The sequence below is a fragment of the Pelecanus crispus genome, chromosome 12 (assembly GCF_030463565.1).
Source record: "Pelecanus crispus isolate bPelCri1 chromosome 12, bPelCri1.pri, whole genome shotgun sequence".
NCBI lineage: Eukaryota > Metazoa > Chordata > Aves > Pelecaniformes > Pelecanidae > Pelecanus > Pelecanus crispus.
In genome coordinates, this window is record NC_134654.1 from 25,146,124 (window position 1) to 25,173,107 (window position 26,984).

A 26,984-nucleotide genomic window follows, 5' to 3' on the forward strand; every position below is an offset into this window, starting at 1 on the left:
TACCACGTCCCCCTTCGGAGCTGGCTATGTCGTGCTGGCAATGTGAAACAACTCCTTTACCACTGAGATTTTTGGGATTGCTTGAGTTAGAGAGCAAGTAGCTGAAAAAAACCCAGAAATTTCTCCAAATAGATTTAAACTCTACAGGTTTCTGTCTCAGAGGGTACATTCTGAGGTTGAACAAATAGGCAGCTGAAAGTACATTATGTCCTGACTGAGCCTGCCAGTCCTCATGTACCCCTAGGACAGAATCAAACAAACAAACAAACAAACACAACTAAGAGGTAGTAGGGATGGAGGAGATATGAAGTCAGAATGTACCGCTGAGGTAAATTTGACACAATACCAATTAGTATTTGGCGAAGTGGCTGTCTCATTGTTAAGATATTTCCTTCAATATGTTTTCAGAAACTGGGACCATTAAATAACTTAGAAAGATTGCCAGCTCTGATTTCAGGAAGGAAACCTCCTCCCAGTTCCTCTCTAAGTAATTCATTTCTTTTGCAAATACTTCCTATGGATGGCATTTAAGATACAAATTTCTGAAACAGAGGAGAAAGAGGGAAGCAACCCCCAACCCAAAACTTTAGGTTCATTTCTAAATGACCTAAAAGTCCAAGATATTCAGGTTCAAGGTACTCTGGACTGCAAATCAGTCAGAACCTGTACTGCAATTGGGTCTTTATACAATTCAAATAATTCAAACTTTAACTGATTGTTTTTCTAATGCACCACCTTCCTTGACATAATACAAATACTTTCAATGCCACTGTGTAACACAACACTTATTGTCAGTACACAGTGTTTACTAAAGCCCTGAGCTCAATGTTGTAACGGTCTCTCAGTGAAGATGAAGCAAAGTTCCTAAATTTCCATGCTGGATTATATTCATTCTGACAGAAACTACATAGGGGCAAATGCACAAGAGCAGGGCTAGCACTCATTAAAATGATTTGCTTCATCTCTCTTTTCCACAGTGCAGTACTCTGTTTTGCCTGTGACTTCTGGAAGATCAATGCAGAACTGAGTAAGTTCAGAGTTTATCTGAGGAGCGGAACCCGCATTGTTATTTGAATTTAGAGAGTGAAAAGGACAACAGGATCTGATGTCGAGTCTCCACCATCATTACTGAAACAAAAAGGTTGTACGCCCTCCTGCCTCTGAACACACAGCTCTTAGCAAAATGCTACTCTCTCTGCTGTGCTGCCCTTTGTCCCACACTTCTGGAATACCTAATACTTCCTAAACAGAGTCAAATTCTACAGGTTTTTTGACAAGTCACTACAGCTAAGTAATCCATCTGGCATTTCATGCAATTAAGATGGCAGCTGACCAGCCTAGCTCCTGAAGGCCTCCTTTCACTCACAAATTAAGGGAGTAGCAGATGGAAAGCAACTTCACCTCTGAGCCAAATACTTCATTTGGCTATAAAGAAGCAGAACAGCTGGGAAGGAAGCTTAAGCCACTTGATCACTTTATAAGGAGCATTTTCCTTTTCATGAGTAGGATCAACAACTCCTCATTTGGACCAAACCTCTGAAGCACATCACAGTTAAGCATTGTGTGAAAATGAGCTACAGGAAAAAAAAGTTGCAAGAAAATAATGATAGAAAGCACCTTAGTAGCTCCCTGCCTCTTCTGTACTCATCTATGTTGCCTGAAAAGTGCTGAGAGGCAAATAGAGGGGATGGAAAATCTATAAGCGAATTTATCTGTCCAGTTCAACTTCAGGTCACTTATCTGGAGAGTTCAAAAGAGGGACGGTGCTGCTTTTTGTCACAGGCTTTATTGGGAATAGAAGTGGGAATTTAAGAAGAAGAAGATGGGGATCTGTTTTTTTGCTATGTCCTTTAAAGCACCAATAATTCAAAAAAAGGAATAGTTACTATGTTAAGTACATGAACAGTATCTAAAGAGGGGACAGTGTCACAGACATGAACCGAGCAAGGCTACTTCTAGGAAAACTCAAGTAAGATGTGCAAGTGTTACAAAGCTGACTTTTCTTTGGGGTGTTTCTGAAAATGGGATTAGTTTTACAGAGTAACTAGTTTTATTACTCTCCTACTGTTAACAGGAGTTTGTACAGGCGACACAAAGAAAACACTGCCCTCAGCTGACACTTTTCTCCCTTGAATCTAACATTACTTCATAGATTGTCTGGTTTGGCAAGCTTTAATAGCCCAATTAATTATGATGAAAGTGATTTACATGGTGTAGTCAGCGTATTTTCACTGAAGCAGCCTCACTATACTTCCACGGAGAGGTTTTTTACTCACTTTTGGCCACAGGAAAAGAAAACAAACACATTTTCATAAAACTTTAGTCTTTCATCCGACATCCATTATAAATTATGTAGGGTGAGGAAAAAAAAAAAAAGACAAAAACTCCTCCCTGAGTTTACACAGATGTCTATCACAGCCACTCTTGGCCTTTTTTCCTTTTGTGTTGGACAGGGACAAACTTTCTTCTGTGTGACTTTCCAAGGAATGCCTGGTATAACCCATAGGAGGATTCAGCTCAATTTATTTTTAGAAAATTGAGAGCAAAGAATAAAACCAAACCTTTAAACTAAGAGAGACAATGATACTATAAAACCCTACTGGCCTGTTAATATATGTCTGTTTATTGTAACACAATCTGTGACCTTCAGTGCACTGCCAGTGTCTGTAAATAATACAATGGGCTGCTTTTTTATCCCATGGGGATGCGAGTGCTGATGGAGCCTTTCAAAACTCAAATAGATGCCATAAGCTGACGTAGATTGTGCTATTGTGATTCTTATTTACGAGTCTCTCTCTCTCTTTTTCTTTTTAAGTACAAGTTAAGTTCCAAAGCCATGAAGTGGATGGCAGAAAAAACACCCAGTCTGCATGGTTTGAGGTTGGATTAGATAGCTTATCTAACATTCATGAAAGTACTCCGAAATGTAAGTTCCCTGCCTCTTAGATCTCACGAGCAGAGTAACAGCTCATTCAAGACATTTATTCTTTTGTAGAAAATCCATATTTTTTCACTGGCTTCTTAGCCCTATAAAGCTGTTCACCACCTACAGAACTTTTACAAAACTCCTAATTGTTTAGCTGAGATCCTCCATATAGGGATTGTACTATTCTCATCTCTTGGTTAGAACAGCATAACTGTGACACAGCTATGTACCCTGAGGTAAAAAATTCCTTGCCTTTCAAATTTCTTACAAGGTCTCAGTTTTCACCACCAGCTCTTAGAGTCATCCCACTTGCTATACCAGCAGATGAAAGCGAACCCAGAAGGAAACAGTCACAGACAGTGAAGAGGAGTGACTTCTGCGAGTTCAAGGTGATTAGCCATTCCTTCTTAGCTTAACTCCTCAATTCATATCTTAGGAAGGACCTCACTGCTCTGGATGTTCCAGTCACAGAATGTATGTGTGTGCATGTGAGCAGGCACTCCCAGAGGAGATTCACGGGCACTAAACACCCTACAGATTTTACAGATGGGACTGGAACAACAGCTCTGTCCCCAGTGATACATTAACCAGCTTAGCAGGTTTTCATATGCAAATCTTGAGTGCCTCAGGTCCATCAGGAACCTGAAGCAAGCAGCAACCATCCCCAACCTTGTGCCATTCTGACAGCATGAATATTTGTGGCACATATCCAAAGCTGTGCAGGTGTTCAACACAAATTCTTGGAATATCATTATTTGTCATCGACCTCCTGTAGCAGCACTACCAAATACCCAGTCAGTTCCATGGACTTTTAAAGCTGACCATTCTATAAACACAGTATTGAAAGCCTGATTAGTAAGAATATATATGAAGGGATTGCCCAGTAGCTGTCCAGTAAAGGTCCTGAACAACAAATAAACAATTAAAACGTAGCAACACTTGAACACTATCTCACTAGACACACAATAATCCCAATCCAATCTCCCTATATTTAACTGCTCACATAAAATGTATACTTACAGAATGCCTGTTTTCCACAGAATCTGCAAAATAAAATACAATGTATAAATTATGAAATGGCACATTGCACAGTGGTCAGTTCTATGTTCCAGAAAATAGACTTTTATGTTTAATCTAACTTTTTTTGTTCACCTTGCAGTGATGTAGAATTGCTACCTACAAGGTTCAAGCTCTGGTCCTAAGAATTATCCAAGCACTAGCTTAATTCAAGTACATGGGTGGGACCAGACATTTCAAAGACCATGCTGAACAGTACATGTTTGACAGCTTTCCTGATTATGGTTTAGAGCAGAAGTCTCTACTGGGAGAACAAGCTGTTAACGGACAAAAAAGAGTCTTCCTTTTAGGGGCAAGTTCTCATGAGCATTATACTTCCTCTTCCAATTCCTTGCCAGGAAAATAACATACTGCAGAAATCCGGTATAGGATACAATTTTCAGAGCCAAATAAGATCCTGCAAAGACACCTGAAATTTTATTAATGAAAAGATCCTTGTTCCCAATGAAAGCCTGAGAGCCAGCGGGCTCTTTCTATTTAGGATCCGTGAACTTTAAGATTAGATCTTAGGCTTTTTTTGTTTAAAGTGGATTTAGCTATTCAGATGTTTCATAGAATACCTTCAAATACTAAACCATAAATATTTCTTTTCCCTCTGAAAGTAAGACAATCTAGAGACATGAGGAAAGTAACCCCGCTTTTAGGAGAGGACTTCAAGTCTTGTTAAAAGTGCTCTTTTGTATGGTCTGTTAAGATACTTCACACGTGACAAAAGTGCTGAAACTTGAAGGGTGTTTTCTTGGAAAGTATATAAAATTCAGTGGAGAGAGTTTGCATCAAGGAAATTCATCTGATGCTGGAAGCAGAGGGTTTGGACTAGGGCTCTGGGTTAATCTTGCCAGTATATGTGTGGGATAGTCTCTGAATGTATGCTTTTCTAAGCATGTATTTTTTAAGTAGCAAATAATAACATCAGTCCTCCCATAGGCAGAACACTTATGTAAATTTTGAAAAGTTCTCTGAAATCATTAAGTGAAGGATATTATGAAAAATACTACTACCATAAATAGACCTTAAAAAAGAAACTCCCTTGCCAGCCAGCAGAAGCAAGGAGGAAACTGAACACAGGCGAATCTAACTTTGCAGATAACAATGCTAAAGTCTCTTTTTCTCTCTCCTTTGTGATTACATCCATGTATATTTGTGGCGCAGTTATGCTCGTACAGTTTCTACCATCTGCATTTTTATTACATTAGGATTGTGATTCTGCTTCACTGAAAGCAGCACCATGAACACAGTATAAAATCAGGCTGCAATTTATGAAACACAGAGAGACTACATGAATGTTGCTGGCACTGTACACTATGAGTTTTCTCCAAGACAGTTCTACCCAGAACTTTTAGCCTAAGAAAAGGATTAAAAACTGAGGTGACTACAGCCAGTGCATAAACTTAATTTCAGTATAAAATTGATCTCAGTGTTTGGCAAGATTGATCCCTATATGTTTAGCCAGTTTGATAAGAAACAAAATGAAAAGTTACATGGGAAACATGTAAAAGCTTTTTGTGTCCTGAAAGCTGACAGAAGGGAACAAAAACACTGCTGACCCAGTGCTACATCAAAGCCTGACTTTAAGTGGACAAAACTATATGTAAGGTTTATGAAGTGAGGTATTAACGAGCTGTAGTTTAGTCCTCCGTCACAATGCATTGTGCTTACAGGAAGGAGGAAATGAGAAATTTTGTATAAATTCCAAACTTCAAACAACGGGATGTTTGCTACCCCAAAGCTAGTAGGTCACAAGAACAGATATCCCGCCTCCTTGTTATCTGTCACCCAGATTCAAAATAGCGTGACTTTCTAGCTAAGTACCTTATCTCTACCAGGAGAATGTCATAATCTGTGTCCTTTGAAAGTGCTCCTAGAAGGCTATATGATTTCTAAAAGGTATCAATCAGGTAAGCCAGCATGTAGCCTCTAACAAAAGCACAATGAGATGGTGCTTTTGCTGATTCTTTGCTACATCAATCTTTTCACAAAATTTTTATTTCATTCCTGTTAAAATTATGGAGTGTTTTTTACTTGAAACACACTGATTTTACTGTGATGAAAGAGAACAGAGAGATTTTCAAATTACACCCAGCTTTTCCTTACTAACAAAAACAGGGAAATGAGATATGCTGGATTCTAGTCATATACAGAAAAATTGGTCAAGCTTCCATAGCAGGGCAAACAAGAAGCTGCATATTTTGTGAAAGGAATCAAAGCTGAAGGTTTGGTGCTGGTGATTTCTAAAAGATTCCCAAGTCTAATAAAGGTAGGTGTTTTTATGGATTTCTGATGAATTTAAACTCTTGCTATTGCTTTTGGTTGATGGGGTTTTAAATGCAAAGAACATGTTTTTACAAAGGAATACATTAATGGCAGGAATTTAAGACACTGTCATCCCCACCTGCTCTGCCCTTTCTCATTGCTAGATGTTATGGAGAAGAGAATATATGCCTAAACAGTTGCAGTTCATAATCCATCTCAAACCCTTCTCCAACACTGGTGAAAGCTAAGATGCTAGATTATCAACTGAAGGTGCTGAACTGCAGACACATACCACATTCTGCCAAGCCTTTTACTGGAGCAGTAGCTTCTAACAGAGAATCTTGGCAGGCAGCTTGGGAACAGATCTTACATAGGGGCATGCATGCAATTCAGCTTTGCATTTTAGGTTCAAGCAAGGTCAGAAGCTCCCTGCATATTTGTGTCTTACTGAAACCATCTGCCTTTGTGTAATTTTTGGCTGAAGCTATTGTAAGCGCTTGGCTCTGGAATCAATGTCTCACAGATCCAGGCTTTGGTCTAGAATACATCTTGAAACATAAAGATCCAAAGAGTTTTTATTTTGGGGAAGGGACAGGTTATTTGCATGATTTCAGACTGCATGCAACTAGCATGTGCTCACAAGGCCTGAGTTTTGAATAACATAATGAATCCCCAGACCCTGTGAGTTTTCACTATGCTGGAAAAAGCGTTCAGTGAGAAATTCTGACTAAGCACAGAGGTGTTAAGCCTGAGGCTCAGTAGCAGGAAAGTATTTGAGCAGATTTCCTGATTGCTAGAACTGATTTCTAATAGTTTGTTCCAAACCACTGACTGCAATGGGGTTTTCTCATGCCTCTTTCCACTGGGATATATTTATTTTTCCATAGTACATTGTTGGTTGCAATAGGATTCTTAGAGTTTCCTGTCTCACCACTGCAGTTGCTTCCAAGTGACCAATTCATTTTTCCAGACTTAGCAGCATAAAGGCTGGCTCTACATTTTGTTCACTAGATTTCCATTTGCCTAATAAGAAATTAGGAATAGTTATCTTGCAATAAGTCACTATGAGTTCAATTCAGCGCACATCAAGAGCAGTGCAAAGCCTATCGCTGGCTTCTGTGAGCTTTGGATCTGATACAGAGCAAAGGCAAAGTTCAATGAAGGAGCGAGAATGTACTAATACATTGTCTTCCGCAAGAAGTGCCCTGAAAAAACGTAAGGAAATCTGTGAACTGGAGTTGGCTCTAGTCTTCCCAGCAATATGAACAGAACCGTGCTACCCCAAGAACTGGGTTCAGTGTTGAGGAAAGGGGTGGAGCTGAGATAAAGAAGCAGTATGGAGATGCTTGGACTTCCTGCCTCTTAGGAGGATGAAAGGTATGATGGAAGTAAATCATGCATCTAAAAGAGTGTCCACCCACCCCGCTGAGCTTAGTATGTGACACATCCTGAGCCCTCCCTCAGGAAAAGCATCAGCTGCAAGCCTAGCCTGTTGGGGCTCCAGCACAGGCAAAGTAGGCAGCAGGGCCACAGTCATTTTATCATTCTTGGCTGTCTGTTGATTTAGACAATTGCCTGTTTTGCTTAAGTTTCGGACTGTCTCAGTTCTTTCTGAACAAAAAGCAACAGCTCTGGGACTGGGCTGGATATTCCTGACTCCCAATACTTTGGCCTTTTCACGGAGCAACCAGAGAAAGCAGTATTTTAAGGAAATTCACTCATCTTGATAGGTGTGAAGGAATTTTAGGCAAAGTTGTAATTGACCTGACTTGTACTAACTGTGACCATTCTCCAAAATGTCATTTGGATGTAAAACTGAGGCTTGAGGCTTTAGGTATTTTATGTAAAATAGTAAAGTAACAGCCTGTTGCTCTAGAAGAGATTTTAAATCAATACCTGGGTGAACTTCCTGAACACTCTATCTTCTTTCTCTGAATTATTACCTTTCCATAACAATGCAAGGACAACTTCATCTCTTTGAGCTTCCAGAGACAATGCTAGTGATCAGCATCCTCCTTAAACCTCTCATTATATCAGAGGAAATCTAGCATCCAACTAAAGAGACGGACATTCTCTATCTACAGTACTATTACTTGACTTTCAATCAAAATACACCTGACTAGACTTGAATTTTGCAAATGACCTGCTTTTACTACTGTTAACGGGTTAATTGTAGTTAACCACATGCAGGTCTTCTGGGATTTGAAATGTGCATTTGGCAGTTTGTTTCTGTCTATCTTCAATGTAACACCTCTTTAGGCCTGGTACTCAGGATAAAGAAAGCAGCACTGCAGATAGGATGGGAAGTCTTACCATGATGTGTGATGGAGACACTAAAGTGATAGTAACAGGAGATAACATAGCCAATACCAGGAAAATAAAAAGAAAAGCAATAATGGCAGATGTGCAGCACGCTGCCAAAGGCCTGGGGCTTGGGAAAGGTCAAAGCATTACCTGCACTATGGATTCATGACTTGGGATAAGGACAAGCAATAGCTGTAGAACTCAAAATACAAGAGAAGTCGATCACTGACATGGCATCTGCCTTACTGGGGACAGCAGTGAGAGCCATCAGAAAAATGAAGAGGAAAAATATTTTAGCTCAGTCACAAAGAATTGCATCAGACATAACAACTACTGACAGCTCTTCAGCTTCCTCTCTAGTGGACACAATTCCTGGAATGCACACACAACTCCTTGAAAACACAAAACTGCTTATGAAGCACTCTATGCTGATTAAACAAACCTAAGCCACAATAGTTACCTACAAACAAATAGTAATAAAATGTTACATAGGTCTTAGGTGTTACATCTGTCAAACTGTGTAGCTGACACCAACTCCCAAATTCATGTAATTTCCCCAGAGGCCACATTTGTCTGAACCATTAACTTCCTGAAGTAGATTGTACTCTTGGGCATTTGCGCAAAAATCTCAGAGAATACCCAAACATAGTGAAGATCATAATGGTAAACCAACTATTGCACCCACTAGTAAAGTTCAACATCTTTCACAATTGGCCTTTAATATACTAATATATATTAAAACTACTTAAGAAGATTTATCTACTTCCTAGGGATCCTCCACTGCATTTATATTTTACCACCTTGCAATCACACAGCCTATCAAAAATTAAAGTAAATGCTACATTTAAATAGACTGTAATGTAGCTATCCAAAGCAACTGCATAGCTATGCGATGCACTGCTTATCTAATTGAAACACTTTTCCGGCGTATCAGTCAGGAAAATCAGACGTGATTAAAACAATAAACTGTTACTATGTTTCCAAGAATAACTGAAACTGTAGAATGCTATGCATAAAAGAGCAGGTGGACTGCAAGATTAAGGGGCGTTTGCATATCTTCTGGCTAATTCAGCTCAGTCTTTCAATCATATCTCATTTTATTGCACTTCCCACGTTATGGCAATACAGTCTTCATAAGTGCTTGGAATTACAGCTCTGCTGTGCCAACCTTGAGTTTACACTACAACTCACAAAACATCCTTCTGGTATATAATACTTTCCGTTATGTCAAAAATAGGAATAGTGAAAGGTGTAATAATCAGCTTCACACCTTGGCAGAAAGCGAGCGAGGGGTTATACAATTAGCTTCTGCAGCTTGTTACAGATCCAGTGCGCACTCACTGGAAAACATTTCAGAACATTAGCGGCCTTCGGGTTCGGCCCTAAGATGAGCTGTCTTTTTCTCATGGTGTTGTTGCCAGGTGATCCCTACATGAAGTGCCTACCCATGGTCTTTAGTGTAAAGGATATTCTGCCTTTCACTGCAAGGCTGTGAAAAACAAGTACAACATACAGGCTCAGCACCAAGCCAGGAATCAGGATTCTGAAATTCTGTTCCCAGTGTTGTCACTCTCTAAACACATTGCCTTAAACAAATGACCTAATCTCTCTGTTTATTCAGCTGTAAAATTGAGATAAAAATGGCCTTATAAGGCCTCACAAGGGAAAATTAAGTAATGTTTTCTAAAAAGTACTTGGAGACCCTCACATGAAAGATTCTCTAGAAACAGAATACTGTGTCGAAGCAGGTGGGAAATTCCTTATAAAATAGAAAAATAGCAAATTAAAACACAACAATCAAAAATTAAATATGGCACACAACAAAGCCACTTGTTAACGTGGATGGGGACAAAAGCTGAACAGTTTACAGCTCTAGCATTTACGAATCTAGACTTCCTAACACAAAGAAAGGAAAGGAAATCCTTGCTAATTTAGTCTTTGACAAACTCTGAAGAAATGCTTTTAACCTACTGTCTCTAAACTCATTACTGCCAGAGCATTTATAGACAGTAATTGCCAGTAAGCTGCTAATGCCCGCATACAAAAGTCTGCATTACAGGAGGTGGAAGGGTAGAGTGGCTGGCACGTACAATCTAAGACAATTTTTGATGGTGCTTAAAACAAACAACCCACCCTACAGAAGTTATCATATTGCTTTAAAAGGTTTTTAGAGTTTGTTGTTGGAGGCTCTATAGATATTTGCTGGGGTTATATCCAAAACGAGTGTAATGTTTTATAACACATGGCAAACGTTCAACTAAGAGGAAAAGTGTTGTTCATGAGAAGTTTGAGATAACACAACACAGCATCCTAATCCCTAACAGGGCATGTTCACGTCCAGATTCAGATCCAAATGTATGGCCCAACTACTTAGCAGATAGAGTACAAATGGGCTGATGAAGTAGATGTTACACATATTAATCCCACTGCATTAAATATCATTGGTTTATGAGAAACCATGAAGGTGTTACACAATTTATCAACACCTGTGATCTCGTAGCTGCCCTTCAGTATGTTCTTATGTGACTTGGATCTCTTTTTAATGGCATTTATCTTCTAAACTATTCAGTCACAAATTTATCCCTAATCTCTATACAGATGCTTCCTTTATGTGTTTAATTTTTCACTAGCTTACTTACCATTATTAGCTTTTCTGATTTCACTATAAACTGTTTCAGTCCCCTTCTGTACAGGAGCTGGAAAATGTATTGGCACAGAATCAATTTCTTTTCTTTTTTTTTTTTTTTTGTTTGCCTTATGAAAAGCTCCTTAAACAAACAGAACACACTGTTTTACTTTCAGAGGAAGTAGTTACATAAGCAGCAATGAGCCTGTGGGGTCTGGATGAAAAAGCAACTACACCCCCTCCCCCAAACCCAGACTGTAAGGTTCTGAGCAGGAGGTATCTCTCCTTCTATATAAAAATGATGATAAAAATAGGCTTCCCTTTCTAAATCTGACTTTAACATTGTAATAATCTTCTCAAATTGATACTGCTTTAATTTTACAGAGACATCTGCCACTAGAAGAAGAGTTTCTCTGGATCACTTTGAAGAGCTTCTTCATTTGTTCTAAGGATTTAGGGGACCTTGACCTGAGGAGATCTATCATTTGGAAGACTAACCAAAAGACCCGCTTTTGGCAACTAGCCTGACTAAATCTTATGGGCACAAAATCTAATTTGCTGTTCTTTGTGAAATGTCTTAGAAGAATATTTGCAGATTTCATATGCACAGCTTCTATTTAAGTGCTACCCGAGAAAGGTCTCCTCTTGGTTCCTCAGTGTGGTGGACTCTTCTCAGTGCACTGAGATCAGGTGGACATAGCAGGAGTGAAGGCTAAGACAGCTTGTGGAAAGATAGAAAGTAAGGACAAAGAGCAGACAGAGATTTGTGCCTCCAAGGACACAGCTGAGATACAAATGTTAGTCTTAGACACATAATTTTCAGACTCTTAGTTTACAAATAAGCCCCTCTAAACCTCTGCTGTTGTATGAGACAGAAAGCAAAACACTCTTTCTTTTTTGCTACCTGGAATCTGTGAAAACCTATCCACAAAGTTTTGATATCAAACTACACTTACCCCAGTAGGGAAGGGGCAGAGCCTTGTCTAAAGGCCTGAAAATAGCAGGAACTCAGTTTCTCTACGGTCAGTGTAAACACAGCTCTGCCTAGCAGGAGCTGAGAACAATTTCCTTGATTTCCTGCATGGCTGTAGATTAAGAATCCCTGGGCAACCACAGTAAAGCAAAGGTCTCTAGAACTCTGTGCATTTAAAACCACTTTCTTCATTTGGTATAAAGGCCTATGCAGGCAGGGTCTAGGAGCTCACTGTTCAAGGATCTCAAAGCATTTTAGAAATACTAATTTGTCTGAGTTAAACTCTGTCTGTTACAAAACCTCAGAATTCTACCAATATCACCTCCAATTTCTGTGGATCTTCAATAAACCAGGAAGTTTGATTTTTCTAGTTAAAGTTTAAAAAAAAAAAAAAAAGAAAATGGTTGTTCCCTCTCTGCGAGAAACTGGAAAGAAGATTCACATTTCTGGATACAGAGTCCTGTACTTTAGCTATAAAAAACATTTAAAGAATTCAGACATTGATCTGCAGCCAGACGCAGAATCAGAACTGTTACTATTCTGCATTGCTCTGAAGAACCTAAGTGTCTCTGGCACCACATTCTAATTTTCCAAAACTAATTTCATTTTTTTAAATTCTGTTAAGCATCCTTTAAATGTTGGGAGCTAACACATCAGAATTGAGTTGCAAAACTGCTATTAATTTAAATGACAGTAGGAGCTGCACTTCACCAAGTGCCTAATCACAGCTTTCAAACTTGTAGTTTTGGCATGAACTTTCTTTGCAAAATAGTCTGAAGATCTTGAAGAGCATTTCATATGCTTATGGACTATTGCTTAACTTACCAATTCAGTTTCCAGCAAATTAAGAAGTCATCTCAGAATTTTAATGAGAGGTAGCTCATTTTGTTTGGAACACTGTTTTTTTAGCAGATTATATCTATTCCTGTTGACTCTGTGGAAAGACTTGGGTTTTTTTTTTTTTCAGACCCATTTCATTAAATTGTGATATAATGCCACTACCCCTGTTATTTTCTTTGTTAATCTTCCAAAAGTTGTCTCAGCACTGAAAAAAGTGTTCTAGGAGAAATTACTTCGATGATTTGACATTTTGTTCCCACTGACTGTATAAAGTTGCCACCCTGCAGATAACTGACCAACTATAAACGTAAAAGAAGCATATTCTTACTCAGCCATGATTAGCGGTTTCTCCCTTCTCACTTTAGGGATTTTTCCTGATCTTACTTTAGCACTGGCCTTTGTTTTTGCTCAGATTAACAATAAAGGGTCTAAATCACTTTGCCATCTTTTTGCACAGCTAAGATTTAGAAAAGATAAGCACTATACTTTTGTCAAGCATATAATCTCTGTAAGTATTCAATTTAATAATTCTCTAGAATTACCACCTCTTTAAATATCAAATTAACATTCCACTATGACTACCCCAAATAAGAGACGGACTGTGTAGCCCCAGCTCTACCTTGTATTTATCTAGCCTCTTCCTCCCTATTTCAAAAAGTAGGTATCAAGCTATTCCCACATGGAAGTTTTTAAATAAAGCAGTGAAATTTTGCTTCTAGCAAGCTTACCACTCACTATCAGTAACACTGTCATGAACCCTGGTTTTTGCTCCTCATACAGAAGCATGGTACATATAAAGTTCTTGATGCACTAGTCTATTCACCATTATACTGCATTAAAAGGTATTTCAGAAATGACCAGCTAGTGCAGACATGGCTGGAAAAACAGGGTGAAAACACTGTTTTCAAATGTAAGTAGCTCTTTACTGTCAAAGACAAGATGTGCATCCTTCTACAATTATGTAAACTTGTTTTGAGGTGGCATTCAATTATTCCTGATTGCCAGAAGTGACGTAAAGGCTACTGTTATAGCTTAGATACTGCAGCATTTATTGCACTAGTCTTTCACAATACATGAAATATGATTCTCCTGCTCCTGAGATGAACATTAGTATTGACATTGACAACAGTGGCAGGAGGAACAAACTATTTGGAAGATAAATTAATTTCAAGTTAGTCCTGAGAGATCAAAGAAATCTGGAGTTCCTCAAGAGGTGGAAGGAATCAGACGCTATGTGCAGCCCGCTGGATGAGATATGCATGCCCAGAGAAAAGGTAAGCGTGATACACTTTGTCTTCATTCAGAAAATAGGTGGAATCTAAAGAGGTGTGATAGGGATTTGGAGCTAGACGATAATCTGAAAGGTTGGTTCCCTAAGAAGGACTGGTCATAACCCACAGACAGACATGAAAGAATATTATGATTTGAAACAAAACTTGTACAATAACATCAACGTGGCAGAAGTATTGGTGGCAGTCCTATGGCTGAATTATTTTTGTGGGTGTACATGATTATTATAAGGGTATACAAAGAAACTTGGCTTTGCTTCTCTTTTCCCAAGAGTAAATCTCATCCTGTTCTCATTGTGATAGGCAATGCAGAGCTGAAAGAATTAATCTTGCAACTTGGTTTCATACAACTCCTTCCATTTAAGCAGCATCCTCAAGATGCTCTGAAGGATTAACACATTAAATACTTGCAGTGCAATTGCCATTTACGTAACCAAAGCATGCATTTGCTAAGCATTCGCTTGTGTTCTGGATGCAACAAAAGAAATAGATTAGGGAGCTATCATATCTCAATATACTTGAAGCACAGTTCAGTCTTACAGAATCAATTAATGTTCTGTATGTCTTGCATAGGTCTGTAACATAAGACAGCATTCAGTTAAAATAATCTGATCTCATTTACACACTATCTTTTAAGCATTATTTTGCAGTTTGCAGTTTAATGGGGTTCAGTCATAGCATGGATACTATCTTATTACTCAGCCTGGTATACTGGAATAGTGTTATATATCAAGAATGGGATGAAAAGGCTATTTTTAGAGATGCTGATCTTGCATTTAATAGGGCTTCTAATTTAAATAATCATGCACTAGCATATCTGTACCATTTAATAGGGCTTTTAATTTAAATAATCACGCACTAGCATATCTTTACCATTCTATACCATTCTATTGTGTAGTGCATGCTCAGGAACAGTTGGCACAATTAAGTATTAGCCCTATTCTGAAAAAGAGTACAACAACTATGGTATCTCAATGCAGAATTTAGCAGAGGTGGATAAATAGCATGCTTAGAACACAGGGAAAACTCTGTGATGAATGGCAGTAGCAAGTGAAAACAGAGAAAGAATAGAAGGAGTAGCTGTTCCACGACAGCTTTGCTGCTAAGCTTGAAGAGTGAGCACTTTTGCCCAGACATCTGTATTACCAACTAATCAATCATGTCTTTGATCTCTGAAATAAGTGAGTGGTCCTTCCTACCAGGAAAAAACAAATTTATCCATTTCTTCCTCAGTTTGCTTCTCATTCAGCTGAAGCAAAGAAGCTAGAGCATGACATGAACATCTCTCGTGGCTTTTATTCACTCTTAGCTACTTGAAACTTTTTGTAAATTTTAAGGTTTAACGGCTTTCAACACAAGGGCATAATGATATCCCAGTACTCCAGATGACACAGAATGATTGAAGCGTGCATTTGGGTGTTGAGAATAAATTTCAGTGGATATTTCTCCTTCAAGGTTGCAGAGACATGTACCTTAGCCTCAGGCTATGAGGTCTGATTGCTGTTACCAGAGAACTACAGGTAGGAGGCCAAAGTTATCTGGGCATCAATATTCTCATTTCACTGTTTAATGTGCCACAAAATCCAGGAGGGTCTCCAGGCCTCTCCAGACTTAGAGTCTAAATCTACGCTGGTCTCTCTTCCTTGCCTATCACAAGTGAATTACAGCTTTGACCCTTCAACCAGTTTCTTTATAAAGGAGGAAATTCCACTACTTTCTGTTCTCTCCATTATCATACCTGGTGGCTAACCTCAAATGGCTCTCAGTGAATTTGGACTCTACAACATAAAGATTCACAGCAAGCTGCCTTCTGCTCAGAGCCACAGCTCCAGCTGGGAGCCCTGCTCTGCGCAAACCGCATGTGGATGGGAAGGGCAAGTGCACGAGAGGATCCCGGGGAAGAATGGCTGCAATGAACAACAGCATGGTTGCCACAGCATCATCTAGATTAAGAAGCACTTCTGGCATGAAACTGTCATGCACACAAAACACAACCTGCTCTTACATTCATAGGTGCCAATATCAGACCAGCATCAGGGAGTAGCAACATGCCCAGAGTTGCTCCCAAACATAACCATAGAGGCCAGACAGTTTATTACCTCTGTGAGGATCAAGCGTTGATACTTCAACTTCAGTGTACTCCACCTCAGCACTCTCAAGGTCAGGTCCTGCCCCAAAAATATCAAGAAGATGTTTCTTTGTAGGACTGCATGCTTCATTTGAGCTGTGGGCCTGATCCTGCTGCCACTGAAATTAATCGACAAGTCCTCATTGACTTTGATAGGTGCAGGATCAGGCCCTGCTTACGGCAGATGTGAGTTACTCTGCTAAGAGTTGTAAGGCCAACCCATTCCTAAGGGTCATCCCAATCTGAAAGGTAGTGGACCAACTCAAGCCAGATTTCTGAAACTGTGGGACGTGGAAATTGTGCCTAAAACTTACACTTTCAATTTAACACCTTCAAAAGTGGCACAAATGGAGCAGGAAATTATCTGAGATTCTCCCATATTCCTGCTCCAGCTCCAGCTCCTCTCCTATTTCTCTTCTTTTTTTTTTTTGCTCCTTTTCTGTGGCTGCCATGGCAGGACACTTTCCATTCTCCACTTTCCTCACATTTAAAGCCTTCTCTAAGTGTTTCATGGCCTCCCTCATCACCTCTCATACTCTCAATTTCTGCTTTGCCAATAAGCAATTTCAGCAGTTTTCTCTTATGTTGCCTTTCAAGCTCTCCATAGAACATCTGCAACGGCAACCCATCCTCCTCCTCAGAATGCTTCTCTGCCACAATGCCAACAGAAAGCCTGACAACTATTAGACACCTGATTAACTAAGACTACTGACTGACAAGTACTGGCTGCCTGGATACAACAGACACAAGAAACAGCTGTTGCTTTCTACTCTGTCTTTTCCTTAGGGTGGAGATGGTTTTCTACTAGATTTCTGTAAAAGTTGGGAGGAACCACAACAGTCATCCAGACTGGAATTCTGCAGAACTGCTTGTGGATTTTTTTAGAACAGAAATTAGAGAAAGATCTAAATGTTGAAACAGCAAAGTTTTGGAGCAGCCTTCCAATAGCATTGGTGAGAGAATGAATAAAAAAAAAAAAATGAACCAAACAAAAACAGTGTTTAAGGTGGCATATTAGTTAATAACAAAATTTAAATTACATGCTTCCTACAATAGCAGTGATCCTGGATGATCAATACAGCCTTATGTTCCTATGTTTCTGCTGTCTGTATGTTTGTTTTGCATGAAAATGTCTCTCTAGTTCTAATTTGACTTATTCAGGCCACAATGGAATAACTTCCATGCACTGACTATAAGCTCCTTCCTTTTGCTTGCTGAAGTAAAAGCTATTGCCACACAAATGCAGAACAGGCACTGTTATTTTTACAGGTATATGAATAATAGACTTGTTTTTCACATCTGGCAGAGAGATCTGCAATAGCCTAGTTGGTTTTAATGAAGGTGCCCAATCCACAGTAGGTAAGGATTGAACCCACTTATTTTTGATTGAACCCCACACATGCAGGTCATTAGACCAGAGGCCATTTCATCTGAAATAGGTAGGATACAATGGAAAAAACAAGAGTCATTGAGCTAGAGTTTCTAAAGGTTGCTTCCAAGTTTTCCTGTGAAATTAACTTAGTGCAGCACCTTTCTCTTAGTTTTGTAGCACAATGCTGCCCTGCACACTCAGAATTGCTTCAAAGAATTATCAATTAGAAATCCCTGCCACCTGTGTTGCATACAGGCTTATGCAGGAGTCTAGTTCCATGCTCTGGATTAATTTTACCTTAGCTTTGTTCTATAGTTACACCAGATGCCTTTCCAACTATCTTTCAACTCATGGTCCAATAGACAACCAAGTCGAAATGTACTGTAAGCCATCAGAAGCTGCATCTAACCCATGAGAATACTTTCAAATCAATATAAAACAAAACCATATGGGACAAAGTATGCTTTCAGATGGCAATTCCCACATATTTAAGTACTATTCTTTGACTAAATATCTTAAAAACACCAGTCTTGAAGAATACAATGTGCTAGATGATGCAGTACTTGATGACACATTTTAATGAATACATATATATAGTCCACATGGTGTCTCAAGGTATTTGGCAGGTTATTTTATTCAGATTTCATAGCAGATTATTTTTAGGTTTAACGCTTAAATATTTCAAGATCTGCAGAAATTAAGAAAGGACAGAGAAGTAAAAGAAGCAGAAGTCTGTAGAAAAGTTTTTTTAAATAAAATTCTGAATATTTGTTGTATAGAACTTAGAATTTTGAGTCTAAATTGTATTTTTATACTATCTTTCATTAGATGGCCTGGAATCCAGCACAACTAATTACACTTCATAACACAGCTGGTAAATGGGTCCTATCATTGTCATTTTGCACATAAGGAAAAGGAACTAAGCTCAGCAAAGGAAAGCCTTCCCCACTATCAAAGAGAAAAAGGAAAGGACTGGACCTATCAAATGCTGATTGCAACCATTAGAAAACATCACAACTTTGAATCATAAAATAATTTTTAAATCTATTAAGTATGAAATTACCTTTACTCTCATCTGTTGATTTCATGTGATTTTCACTATCTTCAATGTAACCTGATCCTAAAATATTAAAGCAAAAGTTGAGCTGACAAAATATTTATTATAGCCAATCAAATAAATGAGTTACACAGCTGCTATTGTCATTATGTTTATTTACATATGAGAAATTCTACTTTTAGTTGCACACCTAAGACATTCATATAACACAGGTGGGAAGAATGTGGCTTTTTAAATGATCAGCTAAAAAACACCCAAGGGGTAACTTTGTTTATATCAGGTATTCTAAACAACATGTCCACCAATCTTTGTAAAGTGCATTAAGATCCTGGAATGAAAGGTGCCCAGACATGGCGAGTTAACACCATTATACTGTGGGCACATCACAGGACCATGTGCCATGACTCAAATTTCCTCTCTGAAATAATTTTCTTGCAGCTGCATCAAAACTGTCAAAAACAGAAAGTAATTTTCTTTTACCGTGATTTCTCCATCTGTAATATTGTTAACTGATTGTCTGGTAGAAGTGTTTGAGCAGACTTGTACACCAATCTTTGTATAAGACGTGCTCATAAAAAACTGTACAAAGACAAAGTGATAGAAGATACTTGGGAGAATGTTATTGGTATTCCTTTGTATTCCCAAAACACTGGGCCTTATCCAAACAACCACCATGTAAGTCCAAAACTTTAAATAAATGTTTAATTAAGCCAAATCACTAATACTCTTAAGGCAAAATACCCTACCTGAATAGTAGTCTCCGTCATTGTGCTGTCTTGTCAGTTTTTCACTTGTCAAGTTTGTTGGCAAGGCAGAACTGGAAAGAAAACCAATAAAAGTTGATGTAATTATCCCAACCAGTCAATAAAAACAACATGATGATATGCAAAGATCAGTCATTGTCTATGCTGACTATCACACATGCTTAACTATTGAAGCTAATGAAAATTTTGCCTTTGTCTTTAAAAGAAGCACAAACCAAAAAGGTCACAAATGTTCTCTCTTGCATTACTCTTCTTTAAGACCTCTGTATTTTTAATTCCATATCTAAATGCATTCAAATGCAGGCCTGATATTCTTCTATTTCTCTTAGCTGGCCTTTTTTTTCTATTTTTAGAGTATTTCCTCATCCTGTTGTTGTGCTAGCAGGTGGTACATGAAGCACAACCATCTATTGTCTGCAGGTGTGTGCCGTAATAAACTGTATTCATATGGTGGAAGGCCTCCAACCTTTTAAACAGAAATACTTCACCATTACCATAAAGCAAGCTATCTTACCCAGACATCTCCATGGATGGTCCTTTAGCTTGACAGAGAAAAATAAAAGCATCTATTAATAGATTGCACAAGAATTTAAAAGTAAAAATCAAAACAAAAATATAGTGATTATCTACCCAAGTCAGAATAATTTCTCTTGGCTATCACAAAATTAATTACCTAGTGTCTTACATCCTGTTTATCACCCAGGTCCCTTAAATGTCTCTTTCACAGAGAATGTAAGATCTCAAACCCCAGACGTTAACCTTTATCAGTCTGGGACATCCAGATACTCCAAATTTTCCTGTATATTTTGCAATGTACTGCATATCCCAAGATAAACCAGATTTACTTATTTTCTGAAAGGACAAGATCTGAAAGAATACCTTAATGATAAAAGACAAATCCCTAAGTGAAATTGTATTACAGTGTGGTGAGGAAAAAGCCAACCCCACAACCTAATAATCTTAAGTTTGTTTCATGAGGACTAGAGATGTACCTCAGTTACACCTGAGCTGGGACCCCAAATCAAATTGTCATAGCTCTATACGAGATAAAAAAACTCAGGCCCTGTCTGCCTCTACACTGCACAAGACTGAATTCCAGACCTAGGACTGCATCAGAACAGTGCAATTCCAGCCTATCTTCCATAACCTTTTCTTCACTAGTGCCTTCCCAGCACCATTAGTTAGATGCTCCCATTCTGCCCAATATACTTGGAAAGCTTCAGCACACTTGCAGCTTAGTTTGGACCACCTGGCATATTTAAGTAGGTTTTTAGGTTTTTAAAATTGCATTTAGTCATCTCCTGAAGCTTCACCCCCACAAGCCTTTGCTCCTGAAACAAATGCAAGTTTAACTGTAATACATCACCAAACAAATAGAAGGGAACCATTCATTACCCTTTTTCTTCTTACACAAAAAACACCATGAAGCGAGAGTTACTGCTCCTGCGATAGGTATTAGGACAAATGTGGCAATGACTCCTTTCTGCCAAGCCGCTAAGACGACTGGAAATAAGAAAGACACGTTTAAGAGAGTCTGTACAGTGACAGGTCATCATTACCAACTTCTGCAGTTTCTGACCTTTCATTTTACTACAAATTGGCCTTCTTACGCACAGGGGAAGAACTTTAAGGAAACTTGTATGCAAAGTTCAATAGTGAGCCTCTCCTTTGTGACCTTTTGTGTTCAAAAAATGGGTAGATGTGGCACTTCGGGACATGGTTTAGTCTAGCCTACCCTTGATTGGTTTAGAGTGGACTTGGTAGTGTAGGTTAATGGTTGGACTGGATGATCTTAAAGGTCTTTTCCAACCTAAACAATTCTATGATTCTATGATTCTATGAAAACTCAGTACAACAATGAGTTGCTTTTAGCTTGCATCTGGCTCCTTTGGCTTTTGAGCATCCCTTAAACTTAGTTTAAGGGTTTAAACCTGTTAGACAATCTCTGTTTATAAATGGATCTGTTTAACTTCTGACAACGGTGGAACAAAAACAAGTAAGGGAGTTATACTTAGTAACATCCCAGATAACATGACCTCACCTGTCATGATGACATAGTATGCAGCTTATCATAAAAGCTAGCTTACCACTGATGGTTATTGGATGGCTTTTCACATCCACATTAGCTCGATTAGAAGCCATGCAGTAATATGTCCCCGTGTCCTGCCTGTTCATTGCTTCCTTGCGCCACAAGACTTTGTTTGCATTTTCACTTTTTTCAAATAGAAGAACTTCACGATCAGTTTTTCTAAAAATCCTGAAGTGGATTGGCCAAGATCCTTCTTTCACAGAGCAAAGAAAAGCAGTCTCACTGCCATCTTCCACTTCTCCATACGGAACACTGCCCAAGCTGGCATTCTTGATTGGTACTACAGAGGAAGGCACAAAGAAAACAAATATTAGCACTATTAGAAATAGCTTTGATGATAAAATATTGTATTGTAGAAATACTTGCTTTAACGCCTAGTTAGGCAGAGACTGAATGCACAGTATTAATCTTCCTGAACAGTCTCTGCCTGACAGCATCCTCTAAGTAAATATTTTTATACACTCAGAAACAGAGATGGCACTATAAAGAAACAAAGCAGACACAGAAGGAAACTATATCCATTCCACAGAAGTCAGTCAGCCTCTTTTCTTAAACTCCTTTGGATGCCCCTCAGGCCCCAACCTACAAATTATTTAATTTTCAGAAATAATACACTCAGCAGTTTGATAGCGTAAATAATTATAGTTCAATTTATGTAGCTATGCTTTCATAGTTACGTAGAGTTATGCTGTTTTATGCTAACTGTATTATATCTTTCTTGTAACATTTAATATACAATAGTGAGTATCAGCAGATAATGGATCAAGTTCTTCAAAGGCATAAGCAAGTCCCAAATTCTAACGGTTACAGAATATAGCAAACACCATGAGAGAAGTTAGTTTGCATTTGAACAAGTTCTAAGAATATGCATAGCCAAAATACAGTTTAAGCTTGTCATTTTACAAATTAAGTATATTAGTATATACAGAGCTAGCGTAGGAGCAGACTGAGCATCAGCACTTATAATTACATAGGGAAAAATTGTACATACATTCTGTGATGCAAGGCATGTAGAATGTTAGTAGCTTCACAAAATGTTTAGGATATGAAGCATCTGTTTTGCTAAAATTGCTAAACAAAATTTCTCTGGAAATACTATAAATGTGTTTGGGCAGGGTCATGGATAACACAAGGCAGATGTAAAAGAGGAGTCATTGAGGCAACACGGGTACAGGAGCAGAAGGAGGAAACCAAATCTGGTATGAAAAGATGCTAGTCATGAAAGCTGAATTTGTATTAGATAGGAAGCAGGAAGCAGATTTAGATATAAGATGTGGGTTATTACAAGTGATCCCATGATAGAGAGGATTGCTCTATAAAATGTAAGTCTTTTTTCAGATCTGGTACAGACAGAAAGGATATGTTGTGGTTTAACCTGGCAGGCAGCTAACCACCACACAGCCGTTTGCTCACTCCCCCCGCTCCCCAGTGGGATGGGGGAGAGAATCAGAAAAAGTAAAATTCATGGGTTGAGATAAAGACAGTTTAATAGGACAGAAAAGGAAGAGGAAATAATAATAATAATGATAAAAGAATATACAAAACAAGTGATGCACAATGCAACTGCTCATCACCCGCTGACTGATGCCAGCCAGTTCCCGAGCAGCGGTTCTCTACCCCCCAGCCAACTCCCCCCAGTTTCTATACTGCCCATGACGTCACATGGTATGGAATAGCCCTTTGGCCTGTTTGGATCAACTGTCCTGGCTGTGCCTCCTCCCAGCGTCTTGTGCACCTGGCAGAGCATGGGAAGCTGAAAAGTCCTTGACTAGCGTAAGCATTACTTAGCAACAACTAAACCATCAGTGTGTTATCAACATTCTTCTCATACTAAATCCAAAACACAGCACCATGCCAGCTACTAGGAAGAAAATTAACTCTATCCCAGCTGAAACCAGGACAGGAGAGAATACAGAGAATTTAAAGCCACCACCTCAGGAGTGGTGGACTGCAGAAGATTGGCTCACCAGGCTCCAAAATGTGACTTTCTATTCAGAACTTCCAAACAGTGTCACAATATATCCTGAACCGCTGCTCCAACAGCTGGGATACACTAGTTCCAGCAAAGAAATACCCACTTGTTAATGGACTAAAATCATGCTTTGTATTTGTTTATTTGTTGCTTGTTATTTCAAATTACCTTGACTTTAAATCTCACTGGATAAATCTCTTCAGAGTTTTATCATTCAGCTTCTCTCTAGTGTTAGCAAAGCATATCCTAGTGGAACCGATGAACTTAAGGTGCAGTCCTACTTCTGTAGTCTACGCAAATGCAAATATTGTTTTAAAAGATCTGTCTGGGGGCTCAGAGTGTGTCCTTCAACTGTGCAATAATCCAACTGACTCAGAAGAAATGCAACAATTCTGGATATATCTGTTCTAGTCATATACAACTCAATGTCAAAACTCAGAGAGAAACCAGCCTTGTTAACCACAAGTTTATCTTATTAAAACCAACAGAATTTGGGTTCAAGCCGGGACACAAAACTGAAAACTCCTTGGTAGAGAGAGATTCTCTCTTCTTTTCAATAGGTCAAGAATAGACTTCTCCTCTCATCTTGGACTACTTTGCTGTAACCAGGTTAGGTAAATCTAAAATACTGCTAATACATTCAAGAAAAGTAGCAAGGAGCCAAGGATATGGGTTAAAAAGGCTCTACAAGTGGATCCACCATCACCAGTTCCCTTACAGTCCCAAAGGGCTCTATCCAACAGCTGTATGCGGTTACTATCTGGTCAACTGATATCAACATAGGTGCCAACAACATGCATAGGATACACAGCTCTACTTATCTTTCACCACATATTGCCGAACCACTACCAAAATAGTCAAATTTTTTGACATCAGACTGACAAAACTGACCAACTCTGAACCAAGTAAGGTAGAGGTGAGACTACTGAGCAGACAAACATTCTGAAGATGTTACAGGCAAATTATTATTTCCTTTAATAAAAGGTCAATACCTACAATTAGTTGGTTCCTTCTGTAGATTAAGAATATTCTCAGGTTCTCCAGGAGCAGCAGCCACAATCAATGCTTTATTTCCACTTGCGTATGAGACTATTATTTCTGCTTACCTCATTCACTATTAAAGATGAACCCCAACAAGACATTAACTATCAACATGAAGCCTGCAACTGCTAGGGACCTTCATCTAGTACAGAAGGCTTCAGTATGCCTCCTTGAACAGCTACTCTGTTCTCTACAACTACTTATCTTAAATTTTCAAGTTAAATTCAAGGTACCATCCATATCTTGGGTACAGGATATCCAAGAAACTTCCTCAAGGCCTATAGCAAAACCTATTGTTAACAAGTAAGTTCTTTGGGCACACAGGAACCTGCTTGTGATGGGGACAGAACATATCTAAACCAATGACAGAATTTTCTTGAGCCAAACATTTGAACCACTAGGATCTAAACCAGGAACTGTCATATGAAACCTCACTACCATCTGCTCTGAGTGCACCAAACAAATCTACAGAAACACGGTATACTGGTTAAAAAACCCTACCAAGACAAGATGCTCTCTTACACACATAATGACAGGGAAAACCACACGCACATGTTTTACAAGTTACCAGTTCTGACACTGGTCTTATGTGGCCTACTACAGAATTATTATTTGCTTCGGTTTCTCATCTGCCAACAGCACACTTGCAAATCACAGCTTTTTCACTTGCATTGCCCTGCTTGGAGTACTGCTGATTCCCAGCGTATATCAGATGTCATGCTTTCTTCTGTGGACTTCCAATTCATCTTTTTAAAGCTTCAATTATCAACTTCCCTCATGGGCAGAGGAATTTTCCCTTTCTACTTCACACATATTTGTAGATCAAAGACTTTGCTCATATACAGTAACTCCTAGTTGCTAATAAGGCATAATAATTGACTTTCAGAGCTACTTAGCAACTGCAGCTTCTGGTGCTGAACTTATGCTCAGTGCCTCTGAAAACTGCAACTAGTAACAGAGGTATTTAGAGGGATTTTTAAAAGTGCGGATTTACATCTTCTACCAGGAATCTAGCTAGCTCAATTATTTTAGTGAGTAAAATTATAGATTAACTCCAGTATCATTAGGTATACATTTAATCCAGTCCTACGAAAATCAGACATGAAGAAAATGGATCTGGTCCTGAAATTTTTAATCATTAATTTTACTAAAACAGCTTCTGTAAGATTTCAAGTCAGATCTGTTTTTAACATTAAAATAAACTCAATTGTAGTTAACTTGATTTGGATTACTATCAGGATTTTTACTTCAGTGACAAATAGGCTGTGATACAGATGTCCAGCTACTTTTAATTCAAGTGAGCAAAAATTTGTAAACATTTCACATCCATTTTGCTTAGTCCATCATTTGCTGCTACGGTTTCAAAAATCAAAATATGACATTAGACAAGAAGAATAATTAAACAGACTTACCTATTACTGTGATGTTTAGAATATTGCTAGCTTTCATACCACTGGAGTGATTATTCCTAGCATCACATTTGTATCCTCTTTTGTCATTTTGTCTAACATTTTCATCCAAGAACATAGCATATGTGTCATTAATTACTATTTTCTTAACTTCATTTCCTTTGTAGAATGTGAATGTTATCGGCGGGGTTCCCATCACTGAACGACAGATTAACCATAGAGGCTTCCCTAACACCACCTCCGGTAAACCACTGACAACGGAAAGAGTTGGCTTGGAGACTGGGGCTAAAAGGGGAATAAAAGAAAAAATTCTTGCAAATTACACTGCATAAGGCCAAAAGATACAATATTATTTTATAGAAAACATATAAATATACAATATTTAGCTAGTTTGCACACACAGCCTATATTGGGAAGCTCTTCCTTGTTGATAGAATGGAAGCAGGGAGTGACTTCAACGAAACAAAAACATAGATAATAGAACATATGTGACTTGGAATAAAATAGCATACAAGGAGAATGTAAAGGAAAACAAAAAAAGGATCAGTGACACAGCTGTGGTTCATCCAAACTCCAGAACTAGCTCTGACCCAAGGAGTAAGTCTGTAGAGCAAAAATATATGCAAGTACCATTGCATGTATTACCTGAGAGGGGTTCTGCAGCACCTAATCAGGGATCTCTGTTTCTGCAGCACAGTGAGCCACAACCCAGTTAATCCCTCTTTACAGACTTGAGAACTGACTGTGCTTGTTCCATGACAGGGAGGAAACTAGGGTGTTTATAATTAGTGTGCTGGTGAGGGGGTTGTATTGATAGCAAAAAAATTGGCTTTTCTGGAGTAGAGCTATCCAGATGACCTCTGG

At 38.6% G+C, this 26,984-nt stretch overlaps 1 protein-coding gene across 1 annotated transcript in view; it reads right to left on the minus strand.

The window, feature by feature from the left end:
* Positions 1 to 26,984, minus strand: part of PECAM1 (platelet and endothelial cell adhesion molecule 1) — a 33,445-nt gene that overhangs the window by 1,454 nt on the left and 5,007 nt on the right. The window contains exons 7-15 of the mRNA XM_009484002.2: positions 26,124 to 26,405; positions 21,697 to 21,978; positions 21,005 to 21,112; positions 20,124 to 20,151; positions 19,592 to 19,662; positions 18,852 to 18,908; positions 16,388 to 16,456; positions 11,200 to 11,256; positions 3,947 to 3,969 (exon numbers count right to left, since the gene is read on the minus strand). Coding sequence (XP_009482277.2) covers positions 3,947 to 3,969; positions 11,200 to 11,256; positions 16,388 to 16,456; positions 18,852 to 18,908; positions 19,592 to 19,662; positions 20,124 to 20,151; positions 21,005 to 21,112; positions 21,697 to 21,978; positions 26,124 to 26,405 — 977 coding nt within the window. The remainder of the gene's footprint in view (positions 1 to 3,946; positions 3,970 to 11,199; positions 11,257 to 16,387; positions 16,457 to 18,851; positions 18,909 to 19,591; positions 19,663 to 20,123; positions 20,152 to 21,004; positions 21,113 to 21,696; positions 21,979 to 26,123; positions 26,406 to 26,984) is intronic.